This window comes from Felis catus, chromosome D1 (genome assembly GCF_018350175.1).
Source record: "Felis catus isolate Fca126 chromosome D1, F.catus_Fca126_mat1.0, whole genome shotgun sequence".
In the NCBI taxonomy this organism is placed as follows: Eukaryota; Metazoa; Chordata; class Mammalia; order Carnivora; family Felidae; genus Felis; species Felis catus.
The window spans coordinates 110,555,035-110,573,895 of NC_058377.1; the positions used below are offsets into that span (position 1 = coordinate 110,555,035).

An 18,861-nucleotide genomic window follows, 5' to 3' on the forward strand; every position below is an offset into this window, starting at 1 on the left:
GGACTCTGGCTTCCTCGGTATTGGTCACTCCCTCTCCGTCCAGCACGGTGGCCTCTCTCCCTGCAGCCTTTGCCGCCTTCTGTCTGGCGGGTCCTTCTCCTACTACTTTGGCCTTCACCCCAGCCCTGGAGGCAGGGAGGCTAGCCGCCCTGGTCACCAGAGAGGCTCAGAGCATTGACCTAGGTGTGGGGAGAGCCGGTGAGGGGCAGGCACCCCTCCCTCCACCCCAGTGCTCACTGCTCAATGAGTGACAGGGACGTTAGGCCCCGTTGTGAGGGAGACATTTAGCTCCACGCGTAGAGTCCCTGAGGCACCCATGAAGGCACCGGGTGGTCCCTATGAGGGATTTGAGTGTGGATTTGCATTCTTGGGTTGCTGTGTGGGCTGTGTGTGTGTGTGTGTGTGTGTGTGTGTGTGTGTTTTAAAAGTAGGCTTCACGTCCAGCGTGGAGCCCAGCATCGGGCTTGAGCTCACAACCCTGAGATCAAGACCTGAGCTGAGATCAAGAATCCAACGCTCAACAGACTAAGCCACCCAGCTGCCTCTGCTGTGTGGTTTTAATACTTGGTGCGCCCACACCCCCTTCCTACAGATGGGAGCGTTGAGTCTGAGGAGAATCGGAACCCTGTGTGGGGTTGCCCCGGGATGACCGGTGGGGGCCTGGGGTGGGAGCCCCAGGGGTGAGCAGGAGGGGCTGCTGACCCACCAGCCTGACCTGCCCCCCACCCAAAGCCGCACTCCTCTGCGACCTACTGGCTCTCGCTGTGCGAAGCCCCAGGCTGCTGGTGCACCTCTCTGTTCCGTTCCTTCTCCTCCCTGAGGACAGAGGGGTTGTCCTGGAACAGACAACCCGGATGTGTGGTCAGGTGGTGGGAGGCCACAGTCCCGAGGGGCAGAGGCTGAGGGGCTGGGCTTCCTCGTTGGCGCATGGTAGGGTCACCGCAGGGCCTCGGGAGCTCGTCTGACCCTTCTGTGGGGAGACCTGGGGGTCATTCAGTGGCCCCATTACGCAGAATGAATGAATTTCAAGTACTTGTCGCTGATTAGTGGAGGGTGACCTCGGGCAGGTTACCCAGTCCCCCTGTGCCTCTGTCCCCTCGTCCGCTTACCTAGGGCCCCTCCGAACCCTAATTTTGGGCTTCTCCACATTGTTATGATCCTCTAGACCCAACGCATAGCTGGTTCCCAGGATGATCAGAGCTGGTCTCCGGTGCCGAACTTCACAGGGAGCCCCCAAACCCGCATCAAGTATTCAAGACGGAGAGGTCCTGGCTCTTCAAGGCACGTCCGTGCCCGGGGAGGCTTCCGGGAGGCTTCGGCAGGGACCAGGAGGCCAGAGGCTAAACCACGTGGAGGATGGTTCTTGTCCACTCCGCTCTGCCTGGAACAGAGGTGTGGGGAGCCTCAGGTCTTTGGGCTGGCTCCCGGCGGCAGCCGCCTCGAGGCCTCGGCACCCAGCGGGCTGCTTTTGTTGCAGGAACAGTAGGTCACTTGAAAGCGGAGCCTCCCGGTTTTGCCCCATAAAAAGGAGATTTTGTAGCGTGATGGTAGATTTTGGCACGCCTTTGTTATTAGCATTTTTTGCAACACGTAAAGAAAATAAAAGCCGGCACAAAGGTATGTTTGTCTCTGAAGTGCGTTTCCTTTCCCAGATGTTCTTTTCTGCCAGTTCCAAAATGCATCCTGAGCTCAGTTCGCGTTTCCTCTCTGCGGCGCACAACAATTCGATCTCTGTGACCACATGGGGAAGACGCCGGCTTCCTCGCCGCCGGTGGGCGTGGGGGGGAGGGCTGCGACGGTCCCGCCCTCTCCCCCCTCAGCGGAAACGACCAGTCCGTGCCAACCCGGTGAGAGACCCCGCTGACGGTTGCGGGTTTCGGCGGTCTTGCTTGTCCCGGGTGGCAACTGGCAGGCTGGGGGCTTAGCGGTGCCCCGGTGTGCACCTGTGTTCCTGAGTCCCGAGTTTGCCGTGTCACCGCGCGTGGAACTCTTGTGTCTGCGTGGCCTCGTCGCGCGCGCGGGACGTGGTATTGTCTATGTGACTTGGGGCCGACCCGGCCCCTTCTTTCTTTCTTGCATCAAGTACCGGTCCCTGCCCAAAGGACAGGTGTCAGGGACACGGTGCCGATGCAGGGCGGGCTGGAGAGCCGGGTGGAAGCGGGTGGGCGTCCCCAGACTCCGGCAGGGCCTCAGGACTTCCTCAACTGATTGGCCTGTTCCTCTGACTTGAGACGGGTGATACGTGTGCGTGTGAACCGCACACACACACACACACACACACACACACACACACACAGGCACATGCGGTACTTGGGTTGATTTCTGAGGGCTGTCAAGAAACCTGTAAAAGCTCGCAATTAGGACAGTTTAGAAAATGGTCTCCATTAAGAATGTTTACCGTGGGGGGCTCCTGGGGGGCTCAGTCAGTTAAGCGTCCGACTTCGGCTCAGGTCACGATCTCGCGGTCCGTGAGTTCGAGCCCCACGTCGGGCTCTGGGCTGATGGCTCGGAGCCTGGAACCTGCTTCGAATTCTGTGTCTCCCTCTCTCTCTGACCCTCCCCCGTTCATGCTCTGTCTCTCTCTGTCTCAAAAATAAATAAATGTTAAGAAAAAAAAAGAATAACAGAAATAATTAAAAAAAAAAAAGAATTTACTGTGGGGGGCTCCTGGGGGGCTCCGTCAGTTAAGCGTCTGACTTTGGCTTAGGTCATGATCTCACCGTTCGTGAGTTCGAGCCCCACATTGGGCTCTGTGCTGACAGCTCCGAGCCTGGAGCCTGTTTCGGATTCTGTTGTCTCCCTCTCTCTCTCTGCCCCTCTCTCTCTCTCTCTCTCTCTCTCTCTCTCTCTCTCTCAAAAAATAAACATTAAAAATTAACATGTTTCTATGGGGTGTGCATTTTTTTCCTTTTTTTTTTATTTTTATATTTTACTCATTTTTGATAGAGACAGAGCACAAGTTGGTCGGGTGGTGGGGGGGTGGGGAAGCAGAGAGAGAAGGAGACACAGAATCCGAAGCAGGTTCCAGGCTCCGAGCTGTCAACAGAGAGCCCGACGCAGGGCTTGACCTCACAAATTGCGAGATCATGACCTGAGCCAAAGTCGGACGCTCAACTGACTGAGCCACCCAGGCGCCCCTGGGGTGTGCATTTTTCTCTGGGGTATGCATTTAACGCAACCTTTAGTTTTTGGTTAATGCATCCTGCCTCAGAGCACCCATGGTACAAATACCTAGACTTGATAAGTAAAAATAGCTCATAGTTACTACCCATTCATGGTGTAGTAGGCGGGGTCTAAGGGCTGTTCGATTGACTCATTTAATCCTTGCAGCCGCTCTGGGGACTGGGTGCCCACTATGTAGATGAGGAAACTAAGGCTAGGAGAGCCTGCAAAACTTGCTTGGGGTCATGCGGGGACTAAAATTGGCGGCCCCGGGCCCCACTGCCTACCCCTTAATTGCCTTTTTTTTTTTTTTTAAAGACAGTCTCTTCACCAAAACTGGACTGCTTTCTTTTTTTTTTTTTTAATTTTTTTTAAATGTTTTTATTTATTTTTGCAACAGAGAGAGACAGAACATGGGCAGGGGAGGGCCAGAGAGAGAGGGAGACACAGAATCGGAAGCAGGCTCCAGGCTCTGAGCTGTCAGCACAGAGCCCGACGCGGGGCTCGAAACCACGGGCTGTGAGATCATGACCTGAGCCGAAGTCGGACGCTTAACCGACAAGCCACCCAGGCGCCCCCTTAATTGCCATTTGAATTATAAAACTGTTTTCTTTCATCTGTCAAGGAGAAAGCCTGCAGAGCCCCCGGTGCATTTAAATAGGTGACTTCATTGTAAGGGCGTGTGGGGAGGACACTGAGGCCAGAGGCTCTCCTGGGTGGCCTCACCTTCTGAGTGGCCACCTGGTGCCTGTTTCCATGGGGCCTCAGGGCTTTGGATGGAAGCCACTGCCTCCCCATCCGCTGGAATGGGCCCCCGAGTCAGTCTCTGCCATGGCCTTGGGCCACTTCCGGGAGCGGGGAGCTGTTGAACCGAAATGCTATGTAATCAGAATGCTATATTTTGTCGAAAATAAGAATGTTAGTAACGGGCTGGTTTCTGGCAAGTCAAACTGGGACTTTGAAATACATATTTTCCCCTGCTCTGCCCCAAACCTTCTAATTAGTGCAAACGCACATTGGCAGACATAAATCAAATGTCATATTTCCTACAAACTTGTCCTAGGTATCAGTGAGTTGGTAGCATTCCGCGGTGGCTAAATTCAGGCGTGCAGAGTGAGTGTGTGTGTGCGTGTGAGCCCGTGCACACGCGTGTGAGCGAGCGCACGAGAGAGCTGGAGGGGGAGACTGAGGTGGTGAGCCCTGACCGCCCGCTTCCTTCCGGCCCCCTCACCTGTCAGCACCTGCACGGTCACTGCAGGGAAATCTATATATTTGCCCAATTAAAGCATAGTTGGTAGAGGAAATGGCTTCGTTTCCCTCACAGGGAAATCTCTGCGGGGCTCATAGCCACACCCTGACCTCCACCACTGCTGGGCTCCATTTGTGGACTCAGTTTTGGAAAAGGCGATTTGTCTCAGGTGACTGGCCCTGGTGTGGGCTGGGTCCTCCCCTCCCTGGCCTTGGAACCAGCTCTGGGGTTTCGGTGTACTTCTGGGGCCAGGGTCAAGGACGTGGCCTCGGGTCAGGTGGGTCATTTGTGGTTCTGGGCGGTGTTGGCAGGGCTCGGATGCTCTGTTGCCCGTGTGGACCAATGTCCTGGAGCTTCTTGGGTCATTTGTACGTGGGGTGGTTTGTCGCAGACGATTTCCCAGTAACCAGGTGGAGAAAGCCTCTTTGTCAGGACAGATGTCCTCTCTGGCCAGAAGACCACGTGGCCCCACAGAGCCCCCAGCCTTGGTGGACATCAGGCTTCTTGTCCACGAAAGGGGGAGGAGGTGGCTGGGGGTGGCAAGTGAGTGTGCCGAGCTGGAGATGGCCAGCACTTGGGGACCTGTGGTGTCTGCCCATTCTCCGAGGATGTGTCTTGTTCAGTTTTACCTTTGTGTTTTCTGTTTCGCTTCACCTTCAGGCCGGTATTTTTTCAAAATGTGTCCCCTGGGCCAAAACTAAAAGATGCTCTTTTTATCAGATACACTTGGGAAATCCTGGGTATAGAGCATGACGTAGGTTTCTTCACTGCGGGACTTCTCAGAGCCTTTAAAATGGCAATTCCATGCTAGACTGTGTCCCCTTCTCCCTAGGCTGGCTTTACAGGTTGGGGGGAAAAAAGGTCGGCTACTGGTGTGTGAGCTGGGCTGTGCCCAAAGGGACACGGGACATCACCAGCACTCTTCTTCCCTGTCACCCCTGCTTTGGGGTGACTTCTTCACAGTTGTCCCCTCTGGGCATCCTCCCTGTTTACTGGCTGTGTGGAGTGGCCCAGCTTTGTGCCTGAATCCAAGGTCAAAGTAAGCTCTCAGCCACTCATGTCAAGAGACTTGGGGTGTCCACCTTTATGTTCTGTGAGGCTGCTTGTTGGTTGCTTTTGGGGTTTATCCCCCGAGATAGATCTGGGTGACATGTGGCATGGTGGCAGGGGGTGGAGGCAGAAGCCAGCTTAGGGTTGGGGTTCTACCTCTTGGCTCTGCCCATTGCTGTGTGGGCTTCAGCTGCTGGGAGGATAACCCCCCCCCCAAATAAAGCTTGCTCCTCCATCAGGGCCAGGGGTGGGGGGCAGGGGGTGTTATGAGATTGAACTGGGTTAAGGTAGAGGCTGAGTAGGCCCACAGCAGATGCCAGTTCCTTCTCTGCCCATCCCTCTGGGGTCTGCTGTCCCGTGTGGGAGTTGGGCTGGGGGCCGGGCTCCGGGGAGCCGGCTTCAGTCGAGAAGGGGTTTCCAGGGCTTGCGAGGTGGGAGGCTTGATGACCCTCCGACAGTCATCCCTGGAGATGTCCTGGGCTGGGGTGACCCCCTGCGGGGTGGGACTTAGGGCCGCACAGTCACCCCTGGAAGGGTTCCGTGTCACACGGGCCAGGGTTGGGACCCTCAGGCCCTTGGGGGCGGTGGGCTACCCCAGCTGAGACTCAGGGGTCCCTGTGGCAGGCACTCGGTGGGTCTGTGCCAGGTCCTGGGCCTTTGCTTGTGCCCCTGGACTTTCCCGAGGGGCTGAGCCCAGGCTGGTCCTCCGCTCTGGCTGGAGCATCCGCCTGCCTGCCCCCGGGCACGGCCCCCCTCGTGCAGGGGATAGTGGGGACCCCCAGCCCATCTCCCTGTTTAATGGAAACCCTTTAATGAGCCTGTGTCCTCGAGGCTTCGTTCGCCCTGAAGTGTCTGAAACTTCAGTTTCTTTGTATCTCTCGCAGCTGATTTCTTCTTTCCTGCTCCGCCCCCCGAACCTGCCCCTGTAGTTTCCTGTTCATCTGCTTCCCTGACCTTTGAAATGTGGTCCCTGCTCGGGAAACTTGCCTGGACCTCAGGGTTAATTACTGTGTGTGTGTGTGTGTGTGTGTGTGTGTGTGTGTGTGTGTGTGTTAGGGAGATCAGTATGACAGCTCGGGGACGGCAGAAATGGGGCGATCGAGCTGGAGAAAGGGCTGTGAGCTGTGCAGGGAGCCCAGGCTGGCACAGCCTGTGGATGCGGGAGCAGGTGGGAGACGCCAGGAGTGAGAGGCAAGCCTGGAGGGCAGGGCACTGACCCACGTGGCTGGGCTGGGACAGGGAAGGCGGGGTGAGAGGCCGTGGCCTTGGTTCTGCGGCCCGTGATGTGCGTAGACCTTGGGAGAGCAGCTTGGGGAATGTCCGCAGCTCACCGCCTTAGCCCAGGTCGAGAGTAGGTGTTCCACTGTTCCGGAAGATTCCTGGAGCTGCTTTCTAGCCTTCCCCCGCCTGCCCTGCCCCAGGAGGCACCACTCAAGTTTTGTCGGTTCTGAATTCCCCACCCTTGTGGTTGTAATAAAAGCTCTTTCTTTATAGCCCGAGCAGCCTTGGTTTGGGGATAGATAAACAGGCCTTTTAATGGGTTATGTATAGTCTTATGCGAACCTTGGCTGTATCTGCTCTGGATTTGAAGCGAACTGTCATGTTTATTCATTATTTTTGTGCACATGTCAACACACCCCATCGATGGATGGGTCATTAGCTGGATAGCACTGGAATGGGAGGGTGGAAGGAGGGCCCTCGGCCAGAAGCCCTGCCTGCCAGGGGCAGCCTCGAAGGCTCACGTCCCCTTGGGCAGCTGGCCCATCCCTGCCCCCAGCTGGGCAGTGTCGCAGAGGACCCGGCTTTCACCCGGGCTCGGTGAGGGACCCGGAGGGGCTTGCGGGTAGGAGCGGCTGCAGGCACGGTGGTGGAGAGGGTGGGCTCTCCTCGTCTCCTCTGGTGGGAGTGGGGGCATGGAGGGGAGCCTGGGCGGGGGGGGGGGCCGTGACAGGTCAGGTGAGGAGGGAGCCTGGGGAGCAGAGCCGTCCCGGAGCGCCCGGAGATGTCACAGAGGGTTCCACCCCGGCTCAGCGCATTCAGGCCGGCAAGTTTGAGTTTGCAGAACTTTTCCATAAAAGGCAGAACATCTGTTCAGCTAAAGGAAACCCAACATTTTATTATTGCTGTAAATGTCAAGACTCCCCTGGAGAACGTTGAGGCCGCTGCGGAATGTGTCGCAGAGCGGAGCCCGTCGTCACTGGGTAGAGGCTGGAGACGGAAGGTAAGACTGTGGCTGGGATCATGGTCGCTGAGCCACGAAGGGCGGGAGGGTGCGTCCCTGGTGCCCGGGGGGCCGGAGGCGCCGGGTGGGGAGGTCCCCGGCTTCGAGGGGCTGCCCGCGTTAAAGGGAGTCAATCGAGAAGTCGCCATGAGAAACCAGCGGTCGGATTTTGCTGAGGTCGGTGCTCTTGGTAGAGCCACAGCCATTTTCACATCCCTGCCTTCTGGGCTTGGCCGTCAGGTGTGTGATTCTTGCACTTGGAGGTGAGGGACTGAGCGTCTCTGAGCGCAGAGCTGGGGAGCCGAGCTCACTTACAGTTTTGGCGGCTGCACAGATTTCTCCTCGATCCCTGTCATTTTAGCCAGATCTGCGCTTTTTCGTGCATTTCCTCTTACAGGGGAAATAGAACTTTCCTGCCTGGGGGGGGGTGGGGTGGGTGGGGAGAGGCTTACACATTGCCCTGAACACTCCTCCCCCCACACCCAGCCTCAGTGCCTTTGAAGTTTCATGCTTTATCATAACATTCAAGGGAATTCTGTAGTTCCTCTGTTAGCGTTATTTTTTTTTTTAATTAAGAAAAAAATTTTTAATGTTTATTTTTGAGAGAGACGGTGTGAGCGGGGGAGGGGCAGAGAGAGAGGGAGACACAGAATCCGAAGCAGACTTCAGGCTCCTGGCTGTCAGCACAGAGCCCCACGCGGGGCTTGAACTTCTATGATCATGGCTTGAGCCGACGTCGGATGCTCAATGGACTGAACCACGCAGGCGCCCTAAATGATGGTTTGAAGTTAAGTAGCTAGGATTATGTCTAAGTAATAACGTGCGAGACTGTATGGAAAAGTGATACGGTTTGTTAGAAGGACACTAAAGGAGGCGTAGGGGTAGGAAGACCATATCCGGGAGATGTCACTTCCCACCGCGTCGATCTGTGGACTCAGCACGATTACACAGGGCTCCGTTCTTCCTTTCCTGTCCCCGTGCACACGTGTAGGCTCCTGGCGCGCGAGGAAGAGGGGTAGTGACGGGTGCGGCACGCGGGTGCCGGTGGTAGCAGGGCCTGGGGCTCCTGGCGTCCGAGAGGCGAGGCGGGGTGCGGCGAGCGGTGGCGGGCGGCAGAGACTGGGGGCAGTTGGGAAGTCGGTTACGTTGAGCGAATGACCAAATAGGTTGCCAGTCACCAACGCCAGGTTTCCACTTTGGAGAAGATACTGACACACCCAGAAAGGGGGGAAAGATCAGAAACAGCCCCAGGGCATTGGGTGACATTGCAGGGGGCACCCGCACACCCACGGATTGGTACCGCGTGTCGGACACGCGGAAGGAGATTCAGAAATGGCTTTGCGCGCACGTGTGTATGAATGCGTATGTGTGTTCGTGCGGACGATTCTCCGTGTTGGCGGCAGTCGTGGTCTGCAGGGTCCCCGCGCACGCTGGGTTCGCGAATACGGAACCGTCGTTCCTGGGGCGCAGGGTTGGGTTCCCGTGAACCCAACATCTTCCTCTGCCGATGAGCACGTGATGTTTCCCATGTGCTTTTGTTTAAAGACACCTTATTTAGTATATGCGGCTGGTGCGTTAGTGCTGAACGCGCGGCCAGCAGCGGGTGAGTCGTGCCTGGAGGAAGCCCGTCGAACGCGTGTTTTGTCTCCCAGGCACGCCGCGGCCTTCTTGCACGGAGGTGCGCTAGACGGCACTCGAGCGCTAGGCCTGGGGGCCGTTTTTAACGGCGACGTCCCCCGACAAAATGCGCAGAAACGTGAACAGCGTGGCACTAAGTAGTAGATCATGAAAAGGGCGCTTGTGTGCAATGTGGGAGCGGAAACAAGAGGGCAGGGCGGGTGCTTGAGCCTGTGCACGTGCGTGTGTGTCTGCGGGCGATCCCAGAGGCTCCCCCGGTGACCTGGCGGTTGTGAGTACAACTTAGCCAGTGGGCAAGCTCAGAGATGGGATGTGTGGGTAAAAAGGGTGCCCCCCCCCACCATGTTTTTCTACCTCTGTCTCTGTCTCGCCCCGGAGGCGGTGACTTCCAGGTGGCGGTGAGCACACCCAATGCCCAGGTCTGGGCTTCTAAAAAAAAAATTTATTTATTTATTTATTTATTTATTTATTTATTTATTTATTTTTAACGTTTATTTATTTTTGGGACAGAGAGAGACAGAGCATGAACGGGGGAGGGGCAGAGAGAGAGGGAGACACAGAATCGGAAGCAGGCTCCAGGCTCTGAGCCATCAGCCCAGAGCCCGACGCGGGGCTGGAACTCACGGACCGCGAGATCGTGACCTGAGCTGAAGTCGGATGCTTAACCGACTGAGCCACCCAGGCACCCCCAAAAAATTTTTTTTAATGTTTATATTCGAGAGAGGGAGAGAGAGTAAGAGAGCATGAGCAGGGGAGGGGCAGAGAGAGGAAGAGTCAGAGGATCTGAAGCGGGCTCTGTGCTGACGCAGTGAGCCCCACGTGGGGCCCGAACCCGCAAACCGTGAGATCATGACCTGTGCCGAAATCGGACGCTCAACCGACTGAGCCCCCCAGGAGCCCCTGGGTCTGGGCTTCTGTCCCACTGTCCCCAGAGAGGAACCAGGGCTCCTCAGAGGAGATGCCAGCTCCAGGGCTGGGGCAGGGGAAAGGGCACCTATGCCCGGAGCGTGTCATTGGGCCAGAAGGTAAAGAAATCCTCAGCGGGTAATGGGGACGTACCAAGAGGATGCAAGAGCCAGTGTGAAGGGACTCTCACTATCCCAGTCCAGGGAGGTATGGACATCAGAGTAAATGGGAATACTGGATCTTAACCCATTTAATGGGATAGGAATAAATGAGTCTACACTGGATGAAATAAATGAATAGCATATTGTGGACATGCTCTGATGACTGCCCAACATCTGAAAAAAAACAAAATCCCATGGGGCGCCTGGGTGGCGCAGTCGGTTGGGCGTCCGACTTCGGCCAGGTCAGGATCTCGCGGTCCGTGAGTTCGAGCCCCGCGTCAGGCTCTGGGCTGATGGCTCGGAGCCTGGAGCCTGTTTCCGATTCTGTGTCTCCCTCTCTCTCTGCCCCTCCCCCGTTCATGCTCTGTCTCTCTCTGTCCCAAAAATAAATAAAGGTTGAAAAAAAAAATTTTTTTTAAAACAAAATCCTGGGGGCGCCCGGGTGGCTCAGTCGGTCAAGTATCTGACTTCAGCTCAGGTCATGATCTCACGGTTCATGAGTTCGAGTTCCGTGTCGGGCTCTGTGCTGACAGCTCAGAGCCTGGAGCCTGCTTTGGATTCTGTGTCTCCCTCTCTCTCTGCCCCTCCCCTGCTCATTCTCTCTCTCTCTCTGCCCCTCCCCTACTCACTCGCTCTCGCTCAAAAACAAATAAACGTTAACAAATTTAAAAACAAAACCCTGAACGAAGGCTGTAATTGTAGTTCTAAGTCATTCTTTGCAGTAGCTTATAATATTCTATGCCGCCCCACCACCCGGTTTCATTTTTACTATTGTAAATAGCAGTGTTAAAATGCACATCACGTAAAGTTGAGCATCGTAACCATCACACGGCGTCCAGTCCAGCGGCGTGAAGCGCATTCGTGCTGTCGTGTGGCCGTCGCCTCCACCCACCGCCCGCTGTCATTTCCCGCGCTCCCGAAGCCGGGCTTCCGCCGCCACAAGCCGTAGCGCGAGAAGCGTCGCTTGCATCTCTCTGTGCCGCCAGCCAAGCCGTGACGGTTTTGCTTTCTCGTGCTGTGAAGACCTGAAGCTTCCATAAAAAGGTCCCCGCAGAGACCGCGGAACTTGGGAAGCCGGTTGTAAAATGTGTGAGGGGGTGGGGAGGGGAGAGTCAGGAGGGGTCTGCTCGGTGCTGCTGCAGGGCTGGACAGGCGGACAGGAGACCAGCAGAGGGAAGGTGGAGGTGGACCCGGGGGCACCGGACGAGTGGCACAGGTGGGAGACGTGGTGGCGCGCCTGCCCCTGGGGACGGGTGTGCGAGAGGGTAGCATCGAAACCCTTTTGGACGAACTGCCAGCAGGCACCCGGGGCCATTAGGTGTTGGGTAAGTGGCTTGTAAGCCGTCGCGAGTAAAATGAACTTAGTCACAGAGGCATCTCGGTGTCGAGCCTAGACGTGCTCAGCATTCCCTAATCATCCTTCAAGGCTCCGGTCTCCCTTCCTCCAGGAAGCCTGCCAGGTCCAGCCGATGGCTCGGTCTCCTCCAGGCTCCAGGCACCCCCTGACCGTGGCCCTCACCTGCCGTTTCTTCCCGCGTAGGTTAACTGTGCGTGCGCAGCGTGTGTCCTGCCCCGTCGGTTTCTGGGCTCCTCGAATGCGGGCCCGCGTAGTCTTCCTTCCCCGTGGGGCTGGCGTGGGACAAAGGGTCGCTCCCGGCTGACGGATCCACAGCTTTGTGTCCAGGCCTTGTCTGCTCGGCGATGAGCAGTGTAACGCTTGGTGAGCATCAATAGGGCGTGTGCTGAAAGCGTTGCTCGTTCGGTGGACGAGCGGCGGGTTGGGTTACCTTGAGTTGCTTGTGTTTCGCGTCACCATGTGAACAGCATAAAATACAGGGTGTTGCCACGGAAGCCCGGACATCTGCTATGAATTCTGTGTGTAAATAGTGGATGTGCTTACACGGGGTAGCGGGGGGATGGTTGGTGCTGGGGTTTCAGGCTCCTGCTGCGGTGGGGACTGGAAATTGATCACGGGCCCTGGCACCCGAGGCCGGAGGGGGAAGGAGCCGGCCTTCGTCCCACACCGGCCGAGCCTGCCGGGAACATCAGACCACCTGCTTCCAGGCCCCTGGCACCACAGAGGTGTGGAGAGAACGCAGGACTCTGTGAGGGGTCCTCAGGGTCATGCCAAGAAGGGGCCGTGGAAACCCAGGGTCACGGAAAGGGTACTCTGTGCCCGGTTAAGCCGACTGGGAAACCACGACCAAGGAAGAAAGTCATGGGGGATTCAGTCTGCTTGGGGCGCTGTAGTACCTTTTAATGAAGAGCAGATCCCATTTCCTGCCTCTAAAGTTTTGCCCCAAATCTCCCGGCGACAGGCCAGGCCCCCCCCCCCCCCCCCCCCCCCCCCGGCGTCCGAGTCCGTGAATGTTCTTCTGGAACAGACCTGGCCAAGCCTCACGGCCTCACAGGTACAGTGATCACCCCCATCCCAGACCAGACGTCGCAGTCCGAGAGGGTCACGTCTGAGCGGTGGGAGGGCCGACCGGTCCGTGGCCCTTCTGACGCGTGGTCCTGAAAAACGCATTTGCACAGATAACTTCGTAGCAACCTAAATGGAATTTGGGGTGGAAACATAAAAAGTGATTTTACCCGGAGACCCAACAGGGTTAGCTTTCCCTTGTCCAGTCTCCTGTTCCCCCCCCCCCCCCACCAGTGCGTTCCCGCATCCGCGGATCTCGTACAAACCGGGGCTTACAGGGAGGTGGCGTGTGGGTGCTTTCACTCAACACGGCGTCTGACACATTCTCTGATGTTACCGCAAGCATTTTCCCGTGATGTGCGTGGATGTGACTGCGCTGACAGAATAGTCTGGTTACCTCTGACTCGGGAGGCATTTTGTTTATTTTTTATTACAAGTAAGGCTGCAGCAAAGCAAATACTGTGACCAAGACCTTTTTCCTTCCTCTGGGTGTTCCTCGGGATGAATTCCTGTAAGGGTGATCCCCGGGGAGAGGGCTTAGATGTTTTTATGTCCTTAATACCCCTTACCACAGTGTTTTCTGGAAGGGTTGTCCCGGTATCTGCGGCCACCAGGTGACAGTCTGTTTTTCGCAGCAATGCCTGTGGGTTCGGAGCTGGGAGGTGGCCAGGCCAGTGGCTCCTGCTCTCAGCCTGTCCGCCCTCCTCTCCTCTTCCCTCTTACGTTGCACTTTCTTCCTGTGATTCCCTCTTCTCACTGCCCAGAACCTCAGGCCACAAGTCAACGGATCGTCCCCGAGTTGAGTGACCTGGGGCAGGTCAAGTGCCTTTCCCAGAGCTACAGTCGTCTCACCTGGGGGGCAGGCAGCTGAGACCCCTGACTGGCAGGGGGTCTTGGACAGAGGGTCTTGGACACATAGTTAGGCTGCCTGGCGGGAAGGAGCAAGCACATAGAACCAGCGTATGCTCCCGCATGCTTCACCCCAGGACCTTTGCACTGGCTCCTCCCTCGGCTGGTGGTGCCTCCCTTCTGGCCCTCCCTCACCCCCTCGGGTCTTTGCCCAGTTGTTACTTTCTCAGGGGGACTGCCTTGACCATTTCATGTGAAATGACAGCCCTCCCCCCAAACCCTTTACCCTGCTCTGTTTTTCCAAACCATAGCATTGATGTTTTAAGGCACTAACTTTGCCTTTTCTGTTGTATTTAGTGTTTCTTGTCTGTTTCCCGCACTGTAACATAGGACACGAGGGTGGGTTCTGCGTGTCCCAGATGGAGCTCCACGGCACTCTGCCATAGCTCTCCGGGCCAGCTCTGTCCTAGGCTCGGTGCAGTGCACTCTCCCTCTTCACTGCTGTCCTGAGACCTTCCCCACTTTTGTGCTCCACCTGGCCCTGCCCCCACCAGCATCACCATGGCAGGCTGGCTTCTGTCTGTCCTGCCCCCTAGCGTCTCTCCACCTGGGGGAGCAGAGGGGGCCCCCCCGGGAGGCCCTGTCTCCTGGTGGGGGGTTCAGTTGGCCGGGGTCCCCCAGGCCCTAAGCAGGCCACCGGGAGAGCGGGTGCTGCCTTCTCTTAGCTGCGGAAGTCCCCCTCTCTGTGGGTTCCCAGGAGACTGGAGAGTGAGGTGGGTGCCTCTGGGGACTTAGGGGTTGAGTGTGCCATGCTTTCTAAACAGTCTAGAAGCAGGAGTGGCTCCTCCTGGAAAGGGCCTGCCCGCTGGGGCTGCGCCTGCCCGGGCTGCACCCACGTTTGCCTGCCGCCCACCCACCCCTGGCTTCCCAGGGTGGCTCCCCTCCCCAAGAGTCTCACTTTGGGGGAAGCACAAAAAATTGAAAAACACCCCCCCCCCCCATCTGTGGCCTTTGAAGGATACACCTGAACTGCCCAGAGTGTAAACCGTGGTGAAAATGTGGTCTTTCCAGTTTGGGGAGAAAGAACAGACAGCTAGGATTTTTTGTGCCTGGGGCAGCTTCCAAGAGCTCCCTTCCTCCCTCTCCCCTTGCGGCTCAGCACCCCATCCCACTCAGAGACCTCTGTTGGGGGGTAGGGTGTTCTGGGTTCCTGGCTAACACTTGGGCTAGCGACTTGCCCCCTCCCCACCCTGCCCCGCACCCCACACCCTGCACCCCGCACCCCGCACCCCGCACGTCCTGGCTGGAGAGCCGCCGATTGGTGACTACTTGTCTGCGGGGCCGTCCACCTCCCCTGCAGCCCCTCACCTGTCCTCTCCGACTTCCCCTTGATTACCTGTGGCAACAGGGAGCTCACTCCCTCCTGAGACAGATCCTGATGTATAGCAAGAGAAGTCAGCTGCTTCTCCCTCAGCGTGCCTCAGCAAGGTCCTCCCTGGCGGGGGACGTCATGGGGCTTGGTGACAGCACTGTGTGTGTGCCTCTGTGTGTCTGTGGGGAGAGGACCAGCTTATCAGGGAACATCGTGACCCTCAGAAGGTTAAGAACCGTAGTGTGGAATCTCGACTGTGCGTGCTTGGGCAGGTCATGCCTTTGCTGGACGAGTGGGGACGAGCCAGGGGACCTGCCGCCGGGGACTTCAGGAGCCTGGGCACCTTAAACCTCGCGGGCGGAACGGGTTTGCTGGTAATCCTTGCTCTGGGTGGCCGGGAGCGTCACGATGGTGACGAATGGGAATGTGCTACGGGCACGCCCATCACCCTGGGCGTGCCGTGGGGTGTCTTTGTTTGCTGTGGCTTTGCCCGCTGCTGCCCCTGTGTCCTCCAGATCCCACATGTGGCCCTGTTCCCAGGGAAGGCCCCCCGGCCTCTGGTGGTCATGGGGTCTTCCTCCTCTGGAGGTTCTGGACCCTCCCTAGCCCCGGCCACCATCCTCCCCCTTCTCCCACTGGCTGGCACCTGACCATTGCACGGCACCCAGCTGCTGGCCAGGCCTGTGGCCGTGGGCGTCCCTCCTCCACTCTCCAGAGCCTCTAGCTGGGGGTGGGGCCCTACACCCTTCTGGACAGGCCCCCTCCCCTTTCCTCCACACCTCTTACGGGGCAGAGGTAACTCACCTTCTCGAAGGTGGGTGCTGGAGGCTGGGTGGGGCGGGGGAAATGTTTTACACAGCAGCTGCTGGGCACTGCTCTTACCCAGGCTAGCGGGCCCTCCTGGAGTGCAGGGTCCGCTGGGACCCTCGGCACGTTGGGAAAGATTCCTGTAAGAAGCTGGGAGAACAGGGAAGTTTCCATTTTTTAATTCCTAGAAACTTCCTGTTGAAGTAACTATTCACCGAGAAGTAATACGATATGGGTTCCAGAGTGCGGGGGCTGCTCAACCTGGCCGCACAGGTGTTTCTCGAAGTCTCATCTTCCCCGTCCGTAAGATGGGCGCGATGTCACCCCCAGCCCAGGCCCACGCACGGGGTCCCCGGGGTCCAGAGGAGCCCGCACAGCTCTGCGTGCGAATCGCAAAGAGCTGTCAGCCCGTGAGGACCAATGCTCTGTACTCTCTGTTTATACCTGCCTGGGGCAGAGATTTGGGGACAGATGTCCTTTGTGGCCATCTCTTCCTTGCGAGAGGTCAGGACGCCCAGCTCGATGTGGCTCATCACCCCCCGTTTGATCTTTGCAGCCTGCCTTCCTGCCTCAGAGCTGTAGACTGACGGGGCAGGGGCAGTGGGGAGCCCCACGGGGGGTCCTGACCTTGAGCCCTCCGGTGTCCCCGCGCGGCCTGCGGAGGCCGTGGCCTGGGTTCGAGCAGGGCACTCGCTCTGGCAGCCTGGCCTCAGTCCCAGCGGCACAGGGAGCTGGCGGAGGGGTTTGAGCTGAGGGGTGGCGTTCCGGACTGGGACACCGAGGCCACCGTCCTAGGAAGGGGCCTGAGCGCGGACAGCGGGTCCGGGAATCGCACGGGAATCCTCAGGCTCTCCCGGCCAGGACTGGTGCCCTCACATCCCCTTCCCTTGCCGTCACGGTGACTTATCTGGGCCCCTAGAGGCCCAGTGCGGCTGCGGCATCCCCGTGGGAGGCGACGGGCGTGGCAGAGAGAGTCACCGTGGCCTGGGGGAGCTGGCTGGCCGCCCTCTGTGATTTCAGTAACAGCGGTACCGTTACTGGGGGAGCTTCGCGATGGCCCGGCCTGGGCCTGCCTGGGCACCTTCCTGCCAGCGCTTCGGGGAGCAGAGGGAAGGAGCAGGGGGCCTGGGGCGCGGCCGGGCACGCGGTCGGTGCCCGCAGCCCCCCCGTCCCGGGCCGTGCGGCTCCTGGCTTGGGCAGCGGTCCTCACGGTTTGCCTCCACCCCCCACAGCCTCACCGCTCCTGCTGTTTGCCAACCGCCGGGACGTGCGGCTGGTGGATGCCGGCGGGGTCAAGCTGGAGTCCACCGTCGTGGTCAGCGGCCTGGAGGACGCGGCCGCCGTGGATTTCCAGTTCTCCAAGGGAGCCGTGTACTGGACGGACGTGAGCGAGGAGGCCATCAAGCAGATCTACCTGAACCAGACGGGGGCCGCCGTGCAGAACGTGGTCATCTCTGGCCTGGTGTCGCCTGACGGCCTGGCCTGCGACTGGGTCGGCAAGAAGCTGTACTGGACGGACTCCGAGACCAATCGCATCGAGGTAGCCAACCTCAACGGGACGTCCCGGAAGGTCCTCTTCTGGCAGGACCTCGACCAGCCGCGGGCCATCGCCTTGGACCCCGCTCACGGGTAAACCCAGCTGCCTTCCTCCTTGGCGGGGCTCAGGGGGTCGCGGTTTCCCTCTTGAGTTCCCTTGAGCCCGAGCAGCTCTTGCAGAGGAAACCCGGCCCTCTTAAAAGGAGTTTGCCTCTCAGAGCTTGTCGAGAATCGTTTCCCCTCGATGTTCCGGGGTTGGGTTTCCGTTTTAAACCTGCCACGTCTGAGGCTTTGGGAGCGCTCGGCCGTGGATCTGAGTCACTGGGCCTCTCTGTCGGGTACGCGGTGGCACCCGAGAAGGTGCAGGCGACCCAGCAGGTGGAATCTGTGCCGTTTACGCCTTTCCGGCAGCGTCGGCGAAGATGGTGTCAGAGGTGAAGGCCCTCGTCTGGAAGGGGAGCTGGCCGGGGGGTTGCTTCCCTGGCCTCTCGGAAGCCGTCTGTTCTCCTCTGCTCCCTGGGCTGGCCGGACTCACTGTGCCCCGCGAAGGCTCAGGGCCCAGCGGTGAGATCCAGGTGGGGTTGTGTGACTGGCAGCGAAGCTGGGAACGTCCTGGGATTTGGAGGCTGTGCCGGAGAGGGCGTGGGGAGGCGGCTGAGTGTCGCCGGCCGGCCCGGCCAGGCTCATGCTAGACTTTCCTGAGCGGGCGCTGCTCGCTCCGTCAGCCCTCCCCGCCCCCGCGCCCCCTCCTCCCCCACGCCCTTCCCCGGGCGGCGGGTGCGTGCCTGGAGGCAGCGGCCGAACCACCGTCGGCTCGCTGTCGGGAGACGGACGGCTCCCTGACAGCTGGAGCAGGAAGACAGTACGACCCCCTGGGTTCTGGTCACCTAATGCCACCAACTTGCTCTTGTCCCCGCCCGTGCCCTCTCTGCCCTGCGGGTGACCCTGGCCGCGCTGTGGCTGGTGTGTGGGTGGCGCGGGGAACAGGCTGGGCGAGGGGGTGCTGTGGTGGCCAAGTTAACCGCATGTCCGGGGTGCTCAGCGTGTTGACTTAGAACCCACCGGTTCCCATGTCAACCGTGTGCGCGTGCGCCAGGGGCGGGACGGGCTGGGATTCACGGCCCCGAAGGTCGTGATAATCAGACTCACTGGAGTCAGGCCAGACCAGCCTGGGGCCTCCCCCCACCGGAGGAGCACCCCAGCCTCAGCGTCCTGGGGGGCCGAGCCTGACAGTGGCGTCCCGGAGGCCCCTTCTGCCACCCCCACCGCAAGCAGGCTGAGCTGTCCGGGGCCACGCTGACCTCCCAGGATGCTCCCCATTCAGACCTCTCCTCCCCTGCGGTGTGGCTCCGTGACTCCCAGAGTCGCCGACCACCTTTTAGGAGGTGGCAGCTGGCATGGCTGAGTCTCCCTGGCCGGGAGGGGACATTGTCAGTGATGGGAGAGGCTGAGGGCTGCTGCCCTGAGGCCCTTTTGCGCTGAGGGGAG

General features: G+C 58.8%; 1 protein-coding gene and 1 long non-coding RNA gene across 2 annotated transcripts in view; one reads left to right on the forward strand and one right to left on the reverse strand.

Moving 5' to 3' along the window:
• LRP5 (LDL receptor related protein 5) overlaps window positions 1–18,861 on the forward strand; it is a 105,563-nt gene that overhangs the window by 13,006 nt on the left and 73,696 nt on the right. The window contains exon 2 of the mRNA XM_023240160.2: window positions 17,070–17,466. Coding sequence (XP_023095928.1) covers window positions 17,070–17,466 — 397 coding nt within the window. The remainder of the gene's footprint in view (window positions 1–17,069; window positions 17,467–18,861) is intronic.
• Window positions 12,735–15,796, reverse strand: LOC123380663. The gene is made up of 3 exons (XR_006586731.1): window positions 15,055–15,796; window positions 13,086–13,737; window positions 12,735–12,938 (listed from the first exon to the last, which is right to left on the reverse strand). It is a non-coding gene; the product is annotated as an uncharacterized LOC123380663 (long non-coding RNA).